The 20,207-nt window shown below is 38.5% G+C and overlaps 1 protein-coding gene across 1 annotated transcript; it reads right to left on the reverse strand.

Annotated features, from left to right (window-relative positions):
• Window positions 1-13,783: 13,783 nt before the first annotated feature.
• LOC143031560 (uncharacterized) lies at window positions 13,784-20,202 on the reverse strand. Its single transcript, XM_076195575.1, has 2 exons — window positions 19,778-20,202; window positions 13,784-16,660 (listed from the first exon to the last, which is right to left on the reverse strand). The coding sequence occupies exon 2, from the start codon at window positions 16,245-16,247 to the stop codon at window positions 15,339-15,341; it is 909 nt and encodes a 302-aa protein (XP_076051690.1). The 5' UTR covers window positions 16,248-16,660; window positions 19,778-20,202; the 3' UTR covers window positions 13,784-15,338.
• Window positions 20,203-20,207: the final 5 nt, after the last annotated feature.

Genomic DNA, 20,207 nt, shown 5'->3' on the forward strand with positions numbered 1-20,207 from the left:
GAGAGAGAGAGAGAGAGAGAGAGAGAGAGAGAGAGAGATTAGATATTCTTTTGTGCTGATTTTCATTTGTCGTTCCGTTGTTCCGAACCAAATACTACTAGAAAGTGGTGACCCCTGTGAAGGACAACCAGAATTATGGAAAACACACAAGTGAAACTTCCCAGTTTCTCCCGTGACTTGGAGAGCTGGCTAGTTCACACAGAAGCCTATTTAGCCACTGAAGGTAGCGTGTCGGACCTCCAAGCCTTCGGCGCGTACATCGCCGCTCTACCAACGGACGTCATCGCCCTTGTCCGTAACGTCGTCTCCTCCCCTCCGCAAGAAGGCAAGTGTTCCGCCCTCAAGACTGCCTTACGGAAGCTATACACCAGGCCAAGGTCAATACATATAGGTCTGCCAATGTGAAATCGGGTGAGGTGTCTGTGACCTCACCTAGGCCCATCCATACCTCATTCTCCGTTACTAAAGTTTTTCTTCCCTACTTGTTCAGTTTTAAGTGACTATTTCCAGTTACAATATAAATTAATTTCTAAGTACTGTCGATGTTATATGGAAAATTCAATTTAAAATAAAACTATATATATGAATGAAACTTTATTGAGACAACTTCTTTGGTAACCATATGCCGTAAAGTATGTTTTTAATTTCTATCTTGTAAATATACATAGCAATAAATCACATTACAAACTCTTTAAATGAGAACCTGCACCCAGTGAAATCATGAAAATGATATGTTTTGAACAAAGGAAAGTGAATTCAGATGTTGAAGATTATACGATGTTAAATACATAATCACACAAAGGCTTAACCAGGATTGTATTGAGCATTTTTTCGGGTGCATTAGACAAATGAGTGGTCCATTCGAGCACCCAAATGCTGTAGATTTTAAATTCAGGCTGAGAAAGGTGTTGCTTGGGAAAGAAGTCGCATTAGTTAGTGACAAAACAAATTCCAGGAGTAAGGATGACGATTATGACTGCCTTTCAAGTCAGGGGATAAATCAAGATATAAATGAAACATCTAATAAGAGAAAACTAGCATTGGAAATATGCTTAACTAGTCTCGTTTTTAAAAGCATGGATGTTGATTTGCAGTCTGATAACACTGATGTTGATGCTGACATAGATGGAAACATGAGTGAGGTGGAAATATCTGAAAATGGAGTAAAATCTGTTGCAACAGTAATTGAAGAAGAGTCATTGCGATACATAGGAGGTTATATAGTAAAGAAATTTGCTTCAAAGTACCCTCGGCTACGGAAAAATGTATGTGATCAGCCATCCTCACACAAGACATGGATAGATATGGTAAATAGAGGTAATCTGTATATTCCTTCTGATCATTTCTTTTCCCAGTTAACAATCATGAGAGAGGTGTTCAAGGCTCTACATTCTGAAGACCTTACAGAAGGAACCAATTGTTTGAAAACTCTCACTTCTGATCTTGAAAGTGCAAATGTTGACTTACCTAAAGATGTCATAGCATTTTTTGCTAAAATTTCCTTGTACTTTAGAATGAGGCATCTCAATAACCTTCTAGTTTTGGAAAAGAAAAAACAAAGAGAATGCAGAAGTGAGGCTCGTAAAACTAAGAAATTGTAATACAGCTATGAGAATCTTCAACATCTGAATTCACTTTCCTTTGTTCAAAACATATCATTTTCATGATTTCACTGGGTGCAGGTTCTCATTTAAAGAGTTTGTAATGTGATTTATTGCTGTGTATATTTACAAGATAGAAATTAAAAACATACTTTACGGCATATGGCTTAATATTTGTTACCAAAGAAGTTGTCTCAATAAAGTTTCATTCATATATATAGTTTTATTTTAAATTGAATTTTCCATATAATATCGACAGTACTTAGAAATTAATTAATTTATATTGTAACTGGAAATAGTCACTTAAATCTGAACAAGTAGGGAAGAAAAACTTAGTAACGGAGAATGAGGTATGGATGGGCCTAGTTGAGCCCTACTGCTCAAGAGGGGCTCAGGTGAGGTCACAGACACCTCACCCGATTTCACATTGGCAGACCTATATGTATTGACCTTGCACCAGGCCCGACGACCAGCTCTACCGAGATATCCAGCATAGTGAACTCGGCGACATCACTCCGTCACAATTATACACCCGTATGGCCGCCCTCAACACCCGGGCAAAGGTGTCATTGCCCAAGGAACTCCTCCGCTCCATTCACCTCTCCAAGATGCCGGACGCCCTCCACTTACACCTGGAAGCTCTAGCCGGCGATTAAGGACGACGAACAATACTGCAAAATAGCAGATAGGTTGTACCAGCGTCATATCTCGGTACAACTATCTCCGTACAACGTCCAGCCAGCCACCAGCTTACAGCGCAGCGACGAACCAGTGCATATTGTTCAGTGTAGTGACAACCCAGGTGTTAGTGACAATAGTGCTGTGAGTGAAAACATTCCCGTGTCACATAGTACCAGTGGCCAAAGTGTCCAGCAGCTACGACAGGAAGTCGCCGACATGAAGACTTTGCTCAATCAGTTTTTAGCAGAGAAGGGAAGTCATCAACCACCACGTAGCCCCGCTCCACGACAGGATACTACCTCCTGCTGGTACCATACCCGCTTCGGAGCCAAGGCGCTCAGATGCACACAACCATGCAGCTGGTCGCAGGGAAACTCCAAACGCGGGGGTCGGTATGCACACAGTGCTGCCATCTGGTAAGGTAATGCGTGCTTACTCCCATTGGTGCTTTTATGGTGAACAAACTCGTTGAATTGGAAGAGGGACAAGTGGCTGAAGACAGAGGAAGAAGGAGAATAGTTGCCAGTAAGGAAATTCACCACTATGGGATTATCAGAAAGCTTCGCAACAATGAATTAATTCCTTAAACAGTTGGAAGAAATTGACCCCAACTTCGAACGCTTTACAAGGATCGAAAGGATGATTAACGATGCAGAGTATCCATATTGTGAAATTTATGATGAGAAAAAAAACAATCAATCCAAACGAAGTTTACAATGTTCATGAAACGCACAACTCTACCAGTCACTCCCACCATTGCCCCTGCTGCCACCTTAGTACCAACCGTTACCCGACCACGACCTACAACACCGACCGTTACCCCTCCTCCCACGCACCCAAGTTATATCACATTTGACCTTTGTCACACTCCAAACTTCATTATAGTTCTTAACTCTTCTTAAACTTTTCTTCGCATTCATTATCCTCTACCCACGTTAATTTTTTCTCTGTCATATTTGAGATGGTGCCAATCTGATTGGATCGTATTTATATGTAAACCAGATATAACTGATATTAATGACTAATGAGACTGAGTAATTTCTTAAAGATGCAATAGATGATGAAATCAATTCAAACTATTAAATAAAATAAATTGAAGTTTCAATTTTACAGCCTTCGTTGTCCGTGCAAGTTTGGTATGTAGTGTTCATAAGCAAGATGCATATTTTAGGCGAAATTGCGTTCTTGGCAACTATAAATTTCAATCAGTTTGATTGGAAACACTTTGAGGAATTTCGTGGTTGTTATTCATGCAGTTTCAATTCGGTTGGTTGTGGGTTTGTTTGTGGTTTTGTACATGTTGAGGTTTTTCAACTTTTTCACTCTTGTAAATCGTTTTCCCCACATGGAGATGATTTCACTTCTTGTATCTGTTTTTATATTGTGGTGCTGCTACTGATATATGGGCATTTTGTGCATAATTATACAAAAAACTGTGGACACACCTATTCAACTTGCCATCATGCTCCAACCGTACAAAGATGCATTCATAGATTTGTATAAGCTAGTGCGTACTAGTGTTACTCTTCCAGTTAACTCAGCATCATGTGAAAGAAGATTGTCGTGCCTAAAGCAACTGAAAACCTAATTGTGTAACAGTAGCGGTGACAAACGTACCAGTAATCTTGGAGTGTTAAACATCAATTCCCAAAGAGCAAAGATAATAGACAGGGATATGATTAATTATCGATGCATTTGCTGCCAACCATAGGAATAGGCGTATCATTTTAAAGTAGGTGGAACGATGTATTTCCTGAGATATATCATCGTGAGTTTTTCTTTTTTTAACTTTATCTGTTTATGGTTGAAATCCATGAAATGTCAAAACATCAAGGATTTACTGGCTTTTTCATATGAAGGACACTGAATGAAGAAAACATGTATTTCTATCTGTTTTTAAAACTATTCTTCAGGAACAACTTGCAATTAAGTTTAGCATGAGGATTTTTGCCAAATGAAATATGTAAATAGTTTCTACGGAAGTGCTTATGTTTCAAAACTGTTTTTCATCTATATATAAATGTTTTACAAAACCTTTTTGTTTTTGTTTTATATTTCAATTTTTGTTTATTCGACAATTGAAGAAATATAGCCTACTTCAAGTAATGTTTCATGAAGCAATTTACACAGACGTATCTGCTACATTGGTAAGGGTGATTAGATGCCAGGGCCCACAATACTATATAAAAAGTTTTTGAATTTCCACATTGGCCCTGAATTTCCTGTGGTATATACTGCATGATGAATTGGTCACGGTAAAAATATACACTTGATTTCCTTCCTTGCCCAATTACACAATTTGATGATTGACAGACAATAATACTCCATTCATAGACATTTAATCCAGCTCAAGAAACCCTAGTCACAGCATGCAGAGCATGTAAAGGGGTTTTGATTACAATCCTGCCCAAAGTACCGTGTCATTTTTTGCAACCAAGTGGAATAGCAGCTCGGTGAAGTGAAAATAATAGACCTCCAGCAGTGTGTTTGGAAACTCGATATACCTAACTCCAACAATAGATAAGTGAGGTTAGAAAATAAACTTTTTTACCGGGATCAAAACAGCATGGTATGCCTCCCATGTTCAGATGTTCGTGAATGATCATCATCTGAGTTTATTTTCTGAGACCACCCCCTCGTCAATATGTCTAATCCCTCCTCAGCCCCCAACAAAAAAGCCTAGCAGAGCTCTCGTCAGGGCGGTTCACCTTGACCCCAGCAAGGACCCTCCCTAGGCCGGCCCCTTTGACCCAATGCCGGACCTTGGACTACGCCTTTCGGATTGCCGCTAATGCGGAAATTATAGTACCATAAGCCACCCCAAAATTTTGCTCAGCCCCCCTTAGCCTCCCCAGCTAAAAATTCCTGGCGCCGCTGCTGTCTCGGTTGTCGACAAATGCCAATCCATTGGCCTTACAATGTTTTGCCAGCCTCCAATTCATTGCAATAGCCCTGGAATGCCGCCACATGCCTCCAACTCTACGCCTCAGAAGGATTCCACATACAACAGGAACACCTCCTCTATTTCTTATCTTGTCTAGAGCATCCCGGAACTGCGCAAGCAATTCCTCACTCCCTAACTTACCTATATCATTGCCCCCCGGCACTTAAGCAAACTACAGGGTCCTTACCTTCCCCTACTAAACACTCTTCAATCCTATCTCTAACATCTCCTATCCTCGCGCAGGGGAAACACACCTGCGTCCTATGTTTCCTATCTTTATAGCAGAAAGTCCTGTCTAAGTACTTCACTTGACTGTCTCTTACAACCAAAATCTTACCTTTGGGCAGGGATCTAGCGTCTGCCCTTCCCTTCTTCTCTTGAGTTTTATTTGCTTCTTCCTGCAGATTCGCTAGTGCTTGAAACGAGTTCTTGCAAGCGAGCGGGGCTGGCGAGGACTTTTTTTCCCCACTATTTCGCATCTTGTTTTTCATCGTTATCCATCCAAGCTCATAGCTAGTTTTGTCTTCCGTATTTTGGGCCTTCGAGTGGAGAACACGATTCTCCTCTTTAAGGCACTTTACAGCATCCTCCAAGACTTCAATTCTACTAAGTAGAGATTGTGTCTCATCGGCGCTGAACACGGTAACACAACCACTCGCCATATCACTATTTGAAGCAGCTACCCGGATGACCTGACCTGAGTGACGACTACTGCTCAACTACATACCAATTGTCTGATGCGTTTCTATATCCCCATTCTAACTTTATTGTGGCTTGGGCACTCGATATGCCCTTATGGTTAACCCATTAAACTCCAATGACAAGATGTCTTGTCATTTGGTCAAATAAAACAAAAAATCATAAAACACCAAAATGTTTGATCAAACAGCACCAGAAAAATATGACGTCAGTCCTCGCTGCGAGCGAAGCGAGGAGGACTGACGTCATTAAAACCTGTGTAGAACGGGGGATATCTGACGGCAGATTGCAGTTTCCAAACCAAGAGATGATTTTACATCTGATCTTTTAAGATGGTCTACGTGGCAGAACGGTAGCATGCAGTTCTCGTGATCAAAGGGGGACCTTCACGAAACTTCGTGACGGCCAGATTCATTCAAAAGACTTCACTGCAACAAGTGATTTGCTTTCATACTATCAGTACATATATATGTACTGATAGTATGAAAGCCAGTATACGAGTTGGCATTGAAACTCATTTCAGCATTCAGCATTTTATTGCTTCATATAATACATCTAGTATTTACATAGTTGTGATTCACAGGATTTTCAGTCATATTATGTAATTTTCATGTTATCCAAATTTTCAATAATTCAGTTCAACATTTGACCATAAATCAACAAGGTGCTTTTTACCTCATGATATTGTACCCAAATAACTTTTATTGCGTCCTCATATTTCATTATAAAGTACATGCATTGTTTCTGAGTATGATAACACTGGGCAACAAAGAATTTGTCCCAAGAAAAAAAAAATGGCTGTATCTTGTATGTTTTAGTATGCAGAATCTAAAAATAAAAAATTCCCCATCACCCACAGTGTTTGTGTCCCACGGTATGTTACGTTACATGTGTTACGTGGCATAAATTTCAATCAAGCGATTGGCAGCTATTGGTGGGCAGGTACTGGTAAAGTTACCGGTAACAACCTTAACGATACTTTACCGGTAAAAATTCTGGTACCGTTAGGGTTGATTCACACTATCGGTCCGGTCACGCTCCGCTCTCGGTCCGGTCCAATATTGTCTCATTAATTTCAATGGAAGCATTCATACTGGCGCTCTCGCTCCAGTCTCGCTCCGGTCACGGTTCCGTCAAAAGATATTTTTACTGGAGCGAGACCGTAGCGTGACTGAACTGTGAGCGCCAGTGTGAACTCAGTTGCCACGGTCCTGCTCCTCCTGCTCCACTCCAGTCGAGATTCAGCCTTCATATAAGCAAGTAGTGTTACCTTCTGTCCTACCAAACCATGGATAATCCAAAGGAAACACCACAATGGGATCATGAGAAAGTTAGAAAAATGATAAAAATACATTTTCTTTTTATCTATCACTGATACAATGACAATGCGTACAGCGAGGATATTCATAAGCACCAACTGAATAAAATATAACCTACAAAACTTACTTTAATTTTGTGGATTTAGATGAAATGTTAATAGAATTAGTCAAAAGGTAAACCAGAGCTGTATGACCTGACTTCGCTGCACTACAGTGATAATGTTTGCATACTTATCATATTACCAAGGTACTGAGAGAAAAAAATACACATTATTAACCGAAGAAATTCCATATGTATAATAACAACCTATTATCCACTGCGGAAATGCATCTCCTTAGCTCATTCAACAAATATTCCTACACAAGTTTGTTTGTCTACTTATATTTTATCATTTTGCCAAGGCATTGAACCAGCTGGGGAGCTGATATAATCTTTCAGTGTTTCTCTCGCGCCAAAAGCCTCCTTTGTAGCATTTCCCCCTCTTCCTCTCATTGGACGTACTGTGTTTGATGGAGGCATGACAACAGTATCTGGTAATGCAACAGCATTTGGGTGTATCATATTGTGAAGTATGCATGTTGTAATGATTGCATTAGCGTTAGAAGGCATAGCTTTAAGTTTCCTTAAATATATTCTGAAGGTTTGCACTAGAATACCAAATGTGCACTCAACTATCCTCCTGGCTCTAGATAATCTATAATTAAAAATCCTCTTCTCTACCTTATGTTCAGTCTGTGAACCTGGGTAGGGCCTCATCAAATTTCTCCTCAGCGGGAAAGCCTCATCTCCCACTATAACGTATGGTGCAAGCACATCAGTGCCAGGAAGTGCAGCATCTTCTTGTACATTTCAAGTCATCCTCAATTTTGGATAGTATTTTCTCAAATGTTCCTTTGTTCATTCTGAAATAGCTGTGGAATTTACTCTCATCATCAATAAGACGAGGATATAGAGTATGAAATTCTCCTTCAGTCTTCCTATCTTGCAACATAGGATGAACCCACAATCTCTTTCTTTTCCTATTTTTTTTCCCCTTCTTCTTCGTCATCAAGTGCAATAGCGATTATTGCCAACTCGGCGTCAGAAAAGTCACACATCCTTCGTAACTGATGGTAAGACTTCTACTGGTGTCGAGGGAGGGGGGATGACGGGAACGAGAGCGGACCGATAGTGTGAATACCTCAGAACCGAGAGCGGAGCGCGACCGGACCGATAGTGTGAATCAACCCTGAATACCTCAGAACCGGAGCGGAGCGAGAGTGGAGCGCGACCGGACCGATAGTGTGAATCAACCCTTAAGGTTCCGTTAACCGATAAGCTATACCATAACACTCAGCAGCAGCAGCAAGCGGTAAGCGCGTCTCGGCTTGGTGGTACTGACGGTAGGCCTACCTGTGTCCCGCTAATTTACCGGCAAACGTTCACCATTAAGCGAGTATGTAACGCTAAGGTTTCGGTAAATTTTTACCATTAAGCGTTGCCAGTAAAATATTTACCGTTAAGACTAGTAGCCGGAGGCTTTCACCATTAACTGTACCGGCAAATACTTCACCGCTCTCGCTGTCCCGACACCGACAGTCACATATACGCAGCTTACACTTGGATTTTTTTTTTATATATCTTTTTGTCTTACCTATGGCGCCAGGAAGCACCAGTTATTGTTCAGTTTTAAATATGTGAAGCCATGCGCCATGTTAACTAGTTCCCATTCAAAACAGTTGTTTCGGCATTTTCTTTTATTTCTCAAAAAAAAAAAAAAAAATCTGTAATTAGCATACAAAACTATATTGTGACAGTTTCATCGAAAAATTCCTCGTATCGACAAACTGAAAAGACCCACCCACACACAATATATATATATATATATATATATATATATTTTTTTTTTTCTTTTTTTTTTTTTTTTTTACATTTTGCCTACAGCACCAGTAGGCATATGAGGTAGGTTGGTGCTTCCCTCGCCCGTTCGTGGTGCAGGCAGGACTTTTAGTGACAACGTTACAAAACTTGAGTTGTGATTTCACACCATAGTAGGATGAAATTTCTTTAAAGATTTAAGTCATAAAGGGACTCGAACTTGGGACGTCACTACTGCCTCACGAGTCTTTTACCGGTAATCCCGGTAACGGCATTGTTTTTTACCGGTAAATCCGGTACTGAAATTAAAGGTATTTGTTCAGCACTATTGGCAACACTGGGTGAGATTGTTATACGTTTGACAGTACTGTGAAGTGTTAGTGTGAGGTTGTGTAGTGCATACGTGTGGCAATAAGTTTGAGACATTGTACAGTAGCGTACCCGCCGTTCAACTTCACAATGCCAAGAAACTGTATAAACCACCCAGACATTTTTTGCTTTCTTCGCAGTGTATTGACATTCAAGTCACAAAGACGGTGTTTTAGCCCATTAATTACAGTGTTATGAACATTATTTTGACTGCAAAGTGTGGGACCAGGATAAAAGCTGGAGCCCCTCATGTGTGTTGTGTAACTTGTGTCATACTTCTCACTACATGGGCGAAAGATTCACGCCATATGCTTTTTGCCATCCCTATGGTTTGGAGAGAACCAAAAGACCATACTTCAGATTGCTACTTCTGCATTATATATAAAAAAGGTATAACATCAACATCCAAGAATACTGCAAAATATCCTAAATTATCATCTGCTATGAGACCTCACAGTCAAGACTTTCCTGTACCTGTCCCTTCAAAACATATGGAACTAAGTGATGATGAGTTAATTGAGGTTATGGAAAAAGAAACCGAAGACATGGACATTCAACCAATCTGTTCTTCAAGTAAACAGCATTTATTGAGTCAGGGAGATCTGAAAGATCTTGTGCGGTATTTAAGCTATTCAAAAAAGCAATCTGAACTTCTTGCTTCCAGGTTAAAGGGCTGGAATCTTCTCCTGGAATAATCCAAAGTTGGTTGTTATTGTAAGTGGCATTATGATTCTGAACAGTTTTTCTCACTAGAGGATGGTGTGGTGTTTAGCAATGATGTATATTCTGTTATGGAGGAACTTAACCATAAATATGGCAGGAATGAGTGAAGTTTGTTTATTGACTCTTTCAAGCCTGAAAGCTGTTTTGCTCCACAATGGAAATAAGTTTCCTTCTGTTCCTTTGGTCCATGCAGCTAACCTGAAGGAAATATATGAGAGTATGAAGCTTCCATTGCAAAAAATTAAGCACGAAGAACATGAATAAAATATCTGTGGTGACCTAAAGTTGTGTCACTTTTACTTGGAATGCAACTGGATTACACAGAGTTTTGTTGTTTTCTCTGTGAGTGGAACATTTGGGATAAGAAAAATCATTATGAAAAGAATGTGTGGCCAATACAATCTCTGACCCCAAGAGAGAAGAATGTTGTCAATCCTCCTCTTGTTAATTCAGAGAAAATTTATCTACCTCCTTTGTATATTAAGCCAGGGTTGATGAAAATTTTTGATAAAGGTATGGATAGAACTGGAAAGGGATTCACATATTTGAAAAATAAGTTTCCAAGAGTAAGTGATGCAAAAATCAAAAATATTTTTTTTTTTTTTTTTTTTTTGCCCACAGATTAGGGAGCTGTTGAGAGACCAGACTTTTGATGGAAGAGCTGAATGATCTTAAAAAAGCTACATGGCTGTCACTTAAGATAGTTTGCGCAGAGTTTTTGGGGAATCACAAAGCAAATAACTACCGTATTCCGAAATCATAAAAGAGCTCCCGACATCCTACAAGGCCTTGGGATGTAATATGAGCCTAAAAATCCACTTCCTAGAATCTCACTTGGAAATCTTGGCACCATCAGTGACGAGCATGGTGAGAGGTTTCACTAGGACATTCTGAAGATGGAAACCCAGTATCAAGGAAAGTGCAGTTCTTCAGTGTTGGTTGATTTGTGATGGACACTAAAAAGGGATCTCCCAGAAGCAAAATACACTCAAAAATCATACATTTCTACATTTTAAAGATAAGTTTAATTGAAATATCAGCCTCATTTATTAGTTATAATTGTTCAAATTTTAATACATCACAGAAAAACTATGCCTGATAGAAAAAATCTGAAAACATAATTGAAATCAGCAGAAAAGATTCTATCAAGTTCACCAGATTTTGTTTGTGAGACAGGTATTTTAATAAATTTTGTTGACCACTAATTTTCCTTATAAAGTACCTGTATTGTTTCTGAGTATGTATTTGAAGATGCTTGAATGTGTAAAATGGATGACATATGTTTCAGTGTAGTTAGACTCATCAGTAAATGCCTGGTGCATGGTTGGGCAACTTTTTCAAGTGCATGTGCCAAAACCACCTAATCTTTTATGCTAAAAGTTTCTTGTGTATCAACCGAATTTGCTGGGAACATATTATTATCTAATATATTATAAGTATTGGGGGAATCTTTCTAAGTGTAGAAAAAAAAAAAAAATGGAAAGGCTAGTGCAGTGGTAGCGCACTGGCCTTGTAGTCACGGAGTCAGCAGATCAAGACCCATCCAGGCCGGTGAGCTTAAGCTGTTTACTGGGAACGTTACTGCTGAGGCTGGACAATACAGTGGGGGGTTGAGGCTTGCCTTGGGTGATGTTCTGAGGAGAGTCTTTGAGACTGATATCGGAACTGAAATCCAGCAACTTTAACTTTAAAATCAAAGAATATTGTAAGTGTGATTTGTACGTCATGGCAGACTGAATGATGTAAAATTTAGTAATTTTTACTTATATGCAATTCTAGCTGTTATATAGTCACTCAATTCAGACTCCTTTTCAACCTCAGCAAATACAGTCAATAATTCTTAATTTCCCAAAATTTTAACAAACTTATGTTTATTGTGAATATGCTAAACAGTAACATTCAATTTGTTTATATATATATATATATATATATTAAATAAAACTTAAACCCACTCTCGGAGAAAGATAAGTTGAGATACAGAGTAAAACCGTATATTTCGACCACTGACTGTGGTCCTCTCTAGCAGTTACAATTATAGGGTACATAGACAAGAGGTTATATACAGAGGAGGAAGGAGCATCGGGGGACTCAGTAAGCCTCAGGTCACTTACCCCGAGTGAGGTTGGACGTTACGTCCTGTAGAGATGAACTTGTCAACCGCCATACTAGTTATAGCATCAGGTGACCATTGACCTTTGGATGTATTATAATTAGGAAACTTTTTTATTAGTGAGGACTCAATAATTTTTCTTTTGAAACTACAATTTGAATTGTACACTGTAGCTGCATTCCTCCAATCTATTCTGTGATCTAAAAGGCTAGAATGGAGGAATACAGCTGAGTTTTCTTGGCCGTATCGTATAGAATTTTTATGTTCTTTGATCCTAGTGGATAGATCACGTCCCGTTTGTCCCCAGTACACTTTATCACAGTCGAGACATGGTATCTTGTATACTCCAGATATGTCCTTATTGGATGTTCTATGATGGACATTTACTACTTTTTTAAAAATATTATTTGGGTAACTAAAAGTGACCTTGATTTGGTTCCTAGGTAATAATTTAGATGCGTCATGCATGGATTCGTTATAAGGGAGTTTGATATTTGATTTTTCCCAGACAAATTTTGTGTTGGAATTGTTTGTTCTAAAATAACTGGTTTTGGCTTTGCTGAGGGCTTTTGTCAGAAACCAGTCTGGGTAGCCTATTTTTAATAATTGAGTGCGCACTGATTCAATTTCTGAGTTGAGAAATTCCGGGCTGCAAATCCGAAGAGCTCTTAAGTAAAGGCCCGAGGCAACACTATATTTTATATTATCCGGATGATTACTGAAAAAATGTAAATAACTGCCCGTATGAGTAGGCTTCCTATATACTGTAAAGGACAAATTATCTGGACATCTGATCACTAAAATATCAAGAAAAGGTATTCTTCCTTCAATTTCCCATTCTACTTTAAATCTAATATTATGTGCTAAATTGTTAAGACTATCAAGAAAAACATTGAAAGAGCCCCATTTGTCATCCCAGATAGTGAAAACATCATCTACATATCTGAACCAGAACATGTCGGCTGGTTTGATACTAGGTAAAAGTAGGCACTCGAAGTATTCCATGTAGGTTTTCCAACACCGGGGAAAGGTTAGAACCCATGCTAAAGTGTACAATGCAATTTGTAGTTTCAAAAGAAATATTATTGAGTCCGCACTAATAAAAAAGTTTCCTAATTATAATACATCCAAAGGTCAATGGTCACCTGATGCTATAACTAGTATGGTGGTTGACAAGTTCATCTCTACAGGACGTAACGTCCGACCTCACTCGGGGCAAGTGACCTGAGGCTTACTGAGTCCCCCAATGCTCCTTCCTCCTCTGTATATAACCTCTTGTCTATGTACCCTATAATTGTAACTGCTGAAGAGGACCACAGTCAGTGGTCGAAATATACGGTTTTACTCTGTATCTCAGCTTATCTTTCTCCGAGAGTGGGTTTAAGTTTTATTTTATTCGTGTGTTACGACACCTACGTTACTTGATATATATATATATTTCTAATGCAGATAATTATTTCAAATAACTAGAGTTTTTTGTGCTGTGGTGTGACAATTATATTCTATTTAGCATAAGTTTGAACATTTGTGTAGCTGAATGTGGATTTTAATTACCAATTATTCTATTATGAGACACAAAATATATGAAATTATGATATAGAAGTCACCCAACATCTAGCCACCTGGCAAATGATGCAACAACTAATCAGGAAAACACTAATGTTCCCATGAGCTTTTAACAAAACTGTTGTAAGCCGGGCTTCAAAGTTTTTGTGAATATTTATATACATGTGTAATTGATCAAATATTCTGTTGAAATACAAATCTCAGTAAACAAGTTGGCAGTTTATCTATTTCATTGTTTTCCCAAGTGAGCTTTGGTTTCGCATGCTGGTGAGAAGCCATTGGCATGTCACATTTGGCACAGGTTTAAGAGGTTGCCCACCCATGGCCAAGGGTGTGGTTGGAGACCCCTTCAGAACCAAACCATATTGTGTTGCATTCATAAACAAATCTAACAACAATTTTGATCAATGGAGACAGAAAAAGGACCCCACAAGTATATCTCTTTTCTTTAATTTTACAATTAGGTAAATACATACACACACATCCTCCCCTTGAGCAACTGGACCATGTCCCCAAACTATTGCTCACTTCAGCTCTAAAGAAACTGAGGTATGAATTTATCCCATATCTCCTTCCACTAATACAAAATTAAATATACCTGAGTTCTGGCAGAGTTAGAATATATACAGTGTTAACAGGGAAGGCCTTATGAAAATGTATAAATCTCATCCTTCCATTATACACATTAGATAATTGAACAAAATGTGAAATGCTTAGCTAAAGCCAAAAATATTACCCTGTCTTATGTGCATATATTAGGTGAAATATCATACATAATTATCCATTAAAAAGTAAACCCTAGCCTATGGAGTAACAAGATAGAGAGTTGTTTTAATGGCATAATCAAATAAGAGCAAGATCTATGGAAACCTGCACAACATCCATGAAGATTAATGGCCTATGTAAGAATAATGCACATAGGAATACCTCATATGAGATATGAAGATGTACTGTGCCAACCTCACCTGTGAAGCTGATGATAAGGGTGTGCGAACAATTATTCTGTCAGCCTACCATGGGGATCATGAGCACAAGGATTGTATGAAAATAATGACAGTTATGCGGTTATAGCCTCCTACACCTATGCTAACCATCTTGATTCAGCTATCATCTAACCCAATCTAGTTCCAACGATAAGGCACCGGATTCAATATCATGATAAAAATTCCATACAATACAGGTAAAGTCCTACTTTTGCCTTTTAAACAATGCTTGATCCTGAAGAATTTTCTTCTAGTGATAATTCACAAGCTAATACCACCTAACTATTGGTAACCTATTTCTTATCTGCCTCCCAGATACCAATTAAGATTGGAATTTACTCATCCCTCTCAGAGATAAAACCAGTGACATAGAACAAATTTCTGGGTCTCCTCCCACTATATAATCATGGCATATCAAGAAATCATTCTGACAAGCCTTGGTAAGTCTGATTTCAAAGTATAGTACACATGTTGAATTCATTACATTAATTGGAGCGATGTTCTCCCCTTTTGTCCGTTAAGTTGAGGGATGGATGTATTCGCATATGCTTTTTCAGAGAACTAGATTGGGTAAAGGAAGCTACACAAAGGCTACATTCGTAAGGCCTCTTGCCAGTGTGGGTCCGAATGTGTTTTTTCAGAGAATCAGTCACTGGAAATGAAGCTTCACAAAGAAAACATTGAAAGGGTTTATCCTTAGTGTGAGTATAAATATGGCTCTTAAGAAGGCCACTTTGATTAAATGAAGCTTCACAAAGGATGCATTTGTAAGGCTGCTCCATTTTATGAGTTAGCATATGCAGTGCTAGATGATGAGGAGCAGAGAATGAAGCGACACATAACGTACATTTATACGGTTTTTGACCTGTGTGTCTCCGTATATGCTTTGCCAGACCACTTGACTGTGAAAATGAAGCTTGACATAGAGTGCATTGATACGGCTTCTTGCCAGTGTGAGTGCGTACGTGACATTTAAGAAGACCCGCTCGAGAAAATGAAGCTTCACAGAGGCTACACTCATACGGCTTTTCCCCTGTGTGAGTCAGCATATGTTGTGTCAGATGGTGAGAATCGGAAAATGTCGCAACGCACAATATGCATTTATGAGGCCTCTCTCCGGTGTGTATCCGCATGTGTCTTTTTAGATTACCCGATTGGGAAAATGATGCCTCGCAATGACCACACTTATGCGGTTTCTCTCCTGTGTGGGTTAACATATGCCGCTTAAAGTGATAGAAATGACTAAATGAAGCAGTACATATAGTGCATTTGTAACCCTTCTCTCCTGTGTGAATTTGCATATGTTTTTTTAAGTCAATAGCTTCAGAAAAGGATGAATCACAACCATTACATTTATGAGGCTCACCATTGTGAATGAAAATATGCTGACTCATATTTCCAGCATAAAAAATGGAGATCCTACAAATTCACGTGATTTTTCATGAGTACTAATCTGAATGTGTGAAATTAAGTAAGAGGGTCAGAAAAAGGCACATAAAATTGAGATTTGTCATCTAGATGAATCAAACTACATTGTAGCAAACTATGGCTGAGAAAATGATACCTCAAACTGGATGTATTATATGAGTTTTTTTCACCTATACTTGTATATGAGCATTCACCTATTGAGTAGGGAAAAACAAGTTTTACAATTAGGTGCTTCTTTTTACATTTTTTCTTGCATATAATGCCTGGAGACAAGATTTTGAATCAGAACTTAAGATTCATACATCGAACTCTTCTATTTTGCTTCCCTTCAAGAACAGTTTATTCCTACTGAATGGCATTGCTGTGCAACTCTTGTAGCCTGAGGAAGACAATAAAATTTATAAGTCCAATTCACTCTTGCTTTAGCCTGACAGTGAAACAAAGTTCTACAATCCATAAAGTTTCCACATCTTAAACAGATTATATAACCTAGCTTCTTAAAGAAACTGTTGTCAGTTATGAAGAACTGAACACCAGTTTCTAATAATTTTCCTCTATGAACTTCATTATCTAAAGAAACTTCTATATATATTTGTCTCTAATTTCAAATTTGGAATCTTAATTAGGCTGTAGGTGCATGGTATGAGCTGGTTGTATATTAAGCTGAAATGTTCTTCCTGACACCCAAAATGTGTGTCTGCAGTCATCCCTGCTTCCTTTATTAAAATGTTCCTCATGTGAATTGTGAACATTATATGTGTGTTGATTATTTGCCTAATATGTATGTTGACTAATAGCCTGACATTTTCATTTAATGGCAGGTTTTTATTATTAAAAATGCCCAGTGGCTCCTGTGTGCTCTGAGGATTTATGGTTATCTTTAATGAGAAACAAGAAACAATATAAAGAAGTGTATGGAGAGAAAAGGGGATTGAAAAAAAAAGTGGCCAGATCAGGAAGTGAAAATTTCTCCTTTGGATGTAAGAAAAATGGTCTCATTCTTCCCTTCTGACAGTTTCAAAAATATGTATCCAGCGAAGTACAATTAACTTGCTATATATGAGAATTATGCTATTTCAACTGTATTTCGGGAAGCATGTTGTTGTAATCTTGTTGCTTGTAGCAATATCACTACACCAGACATAAACCACACCTTACAACAACTCAACAAACATCCCAAAATACAATTCACCATATAGCTGGGACAAAACAATTCTCTTCTTTTCCCAAACACCATGTGACTTAAAATTCCTACAATAATTCAACCACATCAGGGAAACCATGCAGATTGGAATACCCAAGTGAACTCCTGCTCTATCTACAGAACAAAGCTCATGAAATCAGATGGACACCACATATGTCATTCTATCCCAGGACATTCCCATCAATAATGACATATTAAGAGAGTCCAATACAAGACAGACTGGCACTTGTGGTATGAAAATGCACACTTTGCTTAAACTGAACAGGCCAACACTCACCAACCCAGCTGGTATGGTGTACTATGTCCCATGTGAAACATGCTACAAGGTCTATGTGGATGAAACAGGCAGAGAGCAAGACATTACCTGAGGGAACATAGGGTAGACTTAAGACACCACTGAATGTCTAATGTGATGGTGGCTCATGTGGACCACATGGGACACATACCAGACTGGAAATGGTCCAGTACACTGGCATAAAATAAGGACAAAAGAACAAAGAGACTCTTACAGGTGGGTTGAAAAAAAAAAGCATCACAGGTTATGGAATTAATCACCAATGGAGTCTACCAACTACAGCCACACCACAGGAACAGGCTACAACATGACAGAGGAACCAACCAATCATAGCCTGATGATCCCTCCAACTTGAAGAAATACTACAACCAACCAATGGTGTGACACCAACTCACAAGTAATGGCAGTGGCTTCCAATAAGATGACAAACTTAGCAAAGAGGGAGAGGGGCCAGATACCACACACTGTCACAATGCAAAATTGACAACTAGTGAACTTGAGGGCCAGTCAAACCGACAGAAACTCATGGCACTAACTCTTATGAAATACATAAATCAAAACCAATTGAAAAGCTCTCCCAGAGGTCTATATTTACCTTTCCCCATATTCCCACACTTGTCAATTCAAAATATATATATAATTTACATTATGAATTATGTAATTTTAATTTATATCCCCATCCTATTAATATTCTTTGCTTATTCTTCTCTTGAAAGGTGGAATAGGATATAAAGTGATGGATTTCTGGCAATAGGTGTAATAAAGGTTAGTTTAATATATATAAGTGGATACTTCACTTTGGCTGAATAAAACTGCCCTAAAGCAAACATTTTCTTAGAACAATTATCCCATTCTATAGATTAATTAAAACAACATTTAACTCTCAAGTAGTGGATAGTCTAATAAATTCACTTGTGGTAGCCAGAAAAATATCTAAGAATGATATTTGCCATCATCTACTGGTTAAATATCATGCACCACACATGCAGTGCTCTGCCCAGCCTCAAGAAATATCTGTTTGGTAAGTGAAACATTATGCTGTGGATTTACAGGGCTAGGATAAGAATTCCTGGCATCAGTAAGATTATGTCTAAAGAACATACCACAGGGTATAGAAATTATGGATTAGGATAAGATATACAAGAGATCTATCACCTGTGACTAATAATGCATGTTAGGTTAGCCAGAGATTTCAGATAGGCCGGGGTGGGTTTAGGGGGCAAAGCTTTCTCTGTAAGACTTGGTCAGGTAGGTCTTGTTAGGATAGGTTAACTATCTGAATTAGTTGGGATGTATAAGGAGTTTAGTTTTAATGCTCTACAGGCTACACCAAGGCTACACCAGACCTGCCATCATTACAGGACTGAAATGAGAGAGACGATCTGTTTGCAGTGTACAGATTTTTGACTGGGGTGGACAAAACTGGCACAGATGGGAAGGCATCATGGAAACATATTGAATCAGACCACAAGTTTGAAGGATGTGAAATGGTTTCTCCATTCAGATTCATCAATTCCTGGTATAACTTTGGAGATAAGATAGCTAAAACTAAAACTGTACATGAATCTATAGTAAAGGAAAGTACAATAGATGGAAAAAAGACTTATGGGAGTACCTCTTTCCTGTGCATGAAAAGAACTAATAGATGGTTAAAAAACATTTAAAAAAATATTTTTTTGATAAAAATGCATAATTCTACATTTAATTCATGTTCAGCTATCACATGCTTGACTAAAATACTTTAAATTGCTATTACAATATTAGCAGGTACTATTCCAAAATTACTGTGGTTACCATATAGTGAATTCATTACACTCATTCAAGTATCTTTCTACATTAAATTCAGAAAAGGTGCATATGGTATATTCTATGACTAGCCTAACATTTCACTTATCTCTACAAAGAAATCAGAAAATCCATGAATGTCCTGAATATTCAAATTTTAATCAATGTAGAAATAATTCTGTGGCATACAAATATCTAACACCTTCACTTACCTTTGTTCTTCTTCTTTGATTCTAAGGGTTTTGTGGAAATTTATCCAATTAATCCTGCCATTGAAAACGCATTGGGAGATAGGTTTCAAAGTCGTTTGGGTTGGCTTGTCCGATGAACTGGTAATAGTATGCCTTAGTACTCTTTTCCGTCTTGTTGTTTTCTCCTCGTCAAGTGATAAGAATGAGGCATCGGATGCCAAGGTACATAAGGCTAGATCGTAATTTGGCTCGATAAGGATGGAATTTGGAGGATCAGAGGACGAATTGATCTATGGTTTCTTGTACGGCGCCACGTCACAAGAGCTCAGGGCTCGATGAGAAGGAAGTGTAAGTTTTGAACAAATGTAAGACCAGGCATCTATGGCCTATATGGAGACAGGTTATGGCACTGTCCAGGGTCCTATTGGAAAGGGTGGGACCGGGGCCATGG

Source organism: Oratosquilla oratoria, chromosome 12 (assembly GCF_046742065.1).
Source record: "Oratosquilla oratoria isolate Oo_2021 chromosome 12, ASM4674206v1, whole genome shotgun sequence".
Taxonomy (NCBI): Eukaryota; Metazoa; Arthropoda; class Malacostraca; order Stomatopoda; family Squillidae; genus Oratosquilla; species Oratosquilla oratoria.

Coding starts and splice junctions, on each gene's coding strand:
- LOC143031560 (XM_076195575.1), bottom strand. CDS start 16,247: ATGAGTCAGCATATTTTCATTCACAATGGTGAGCCTCATAAATGTAAT.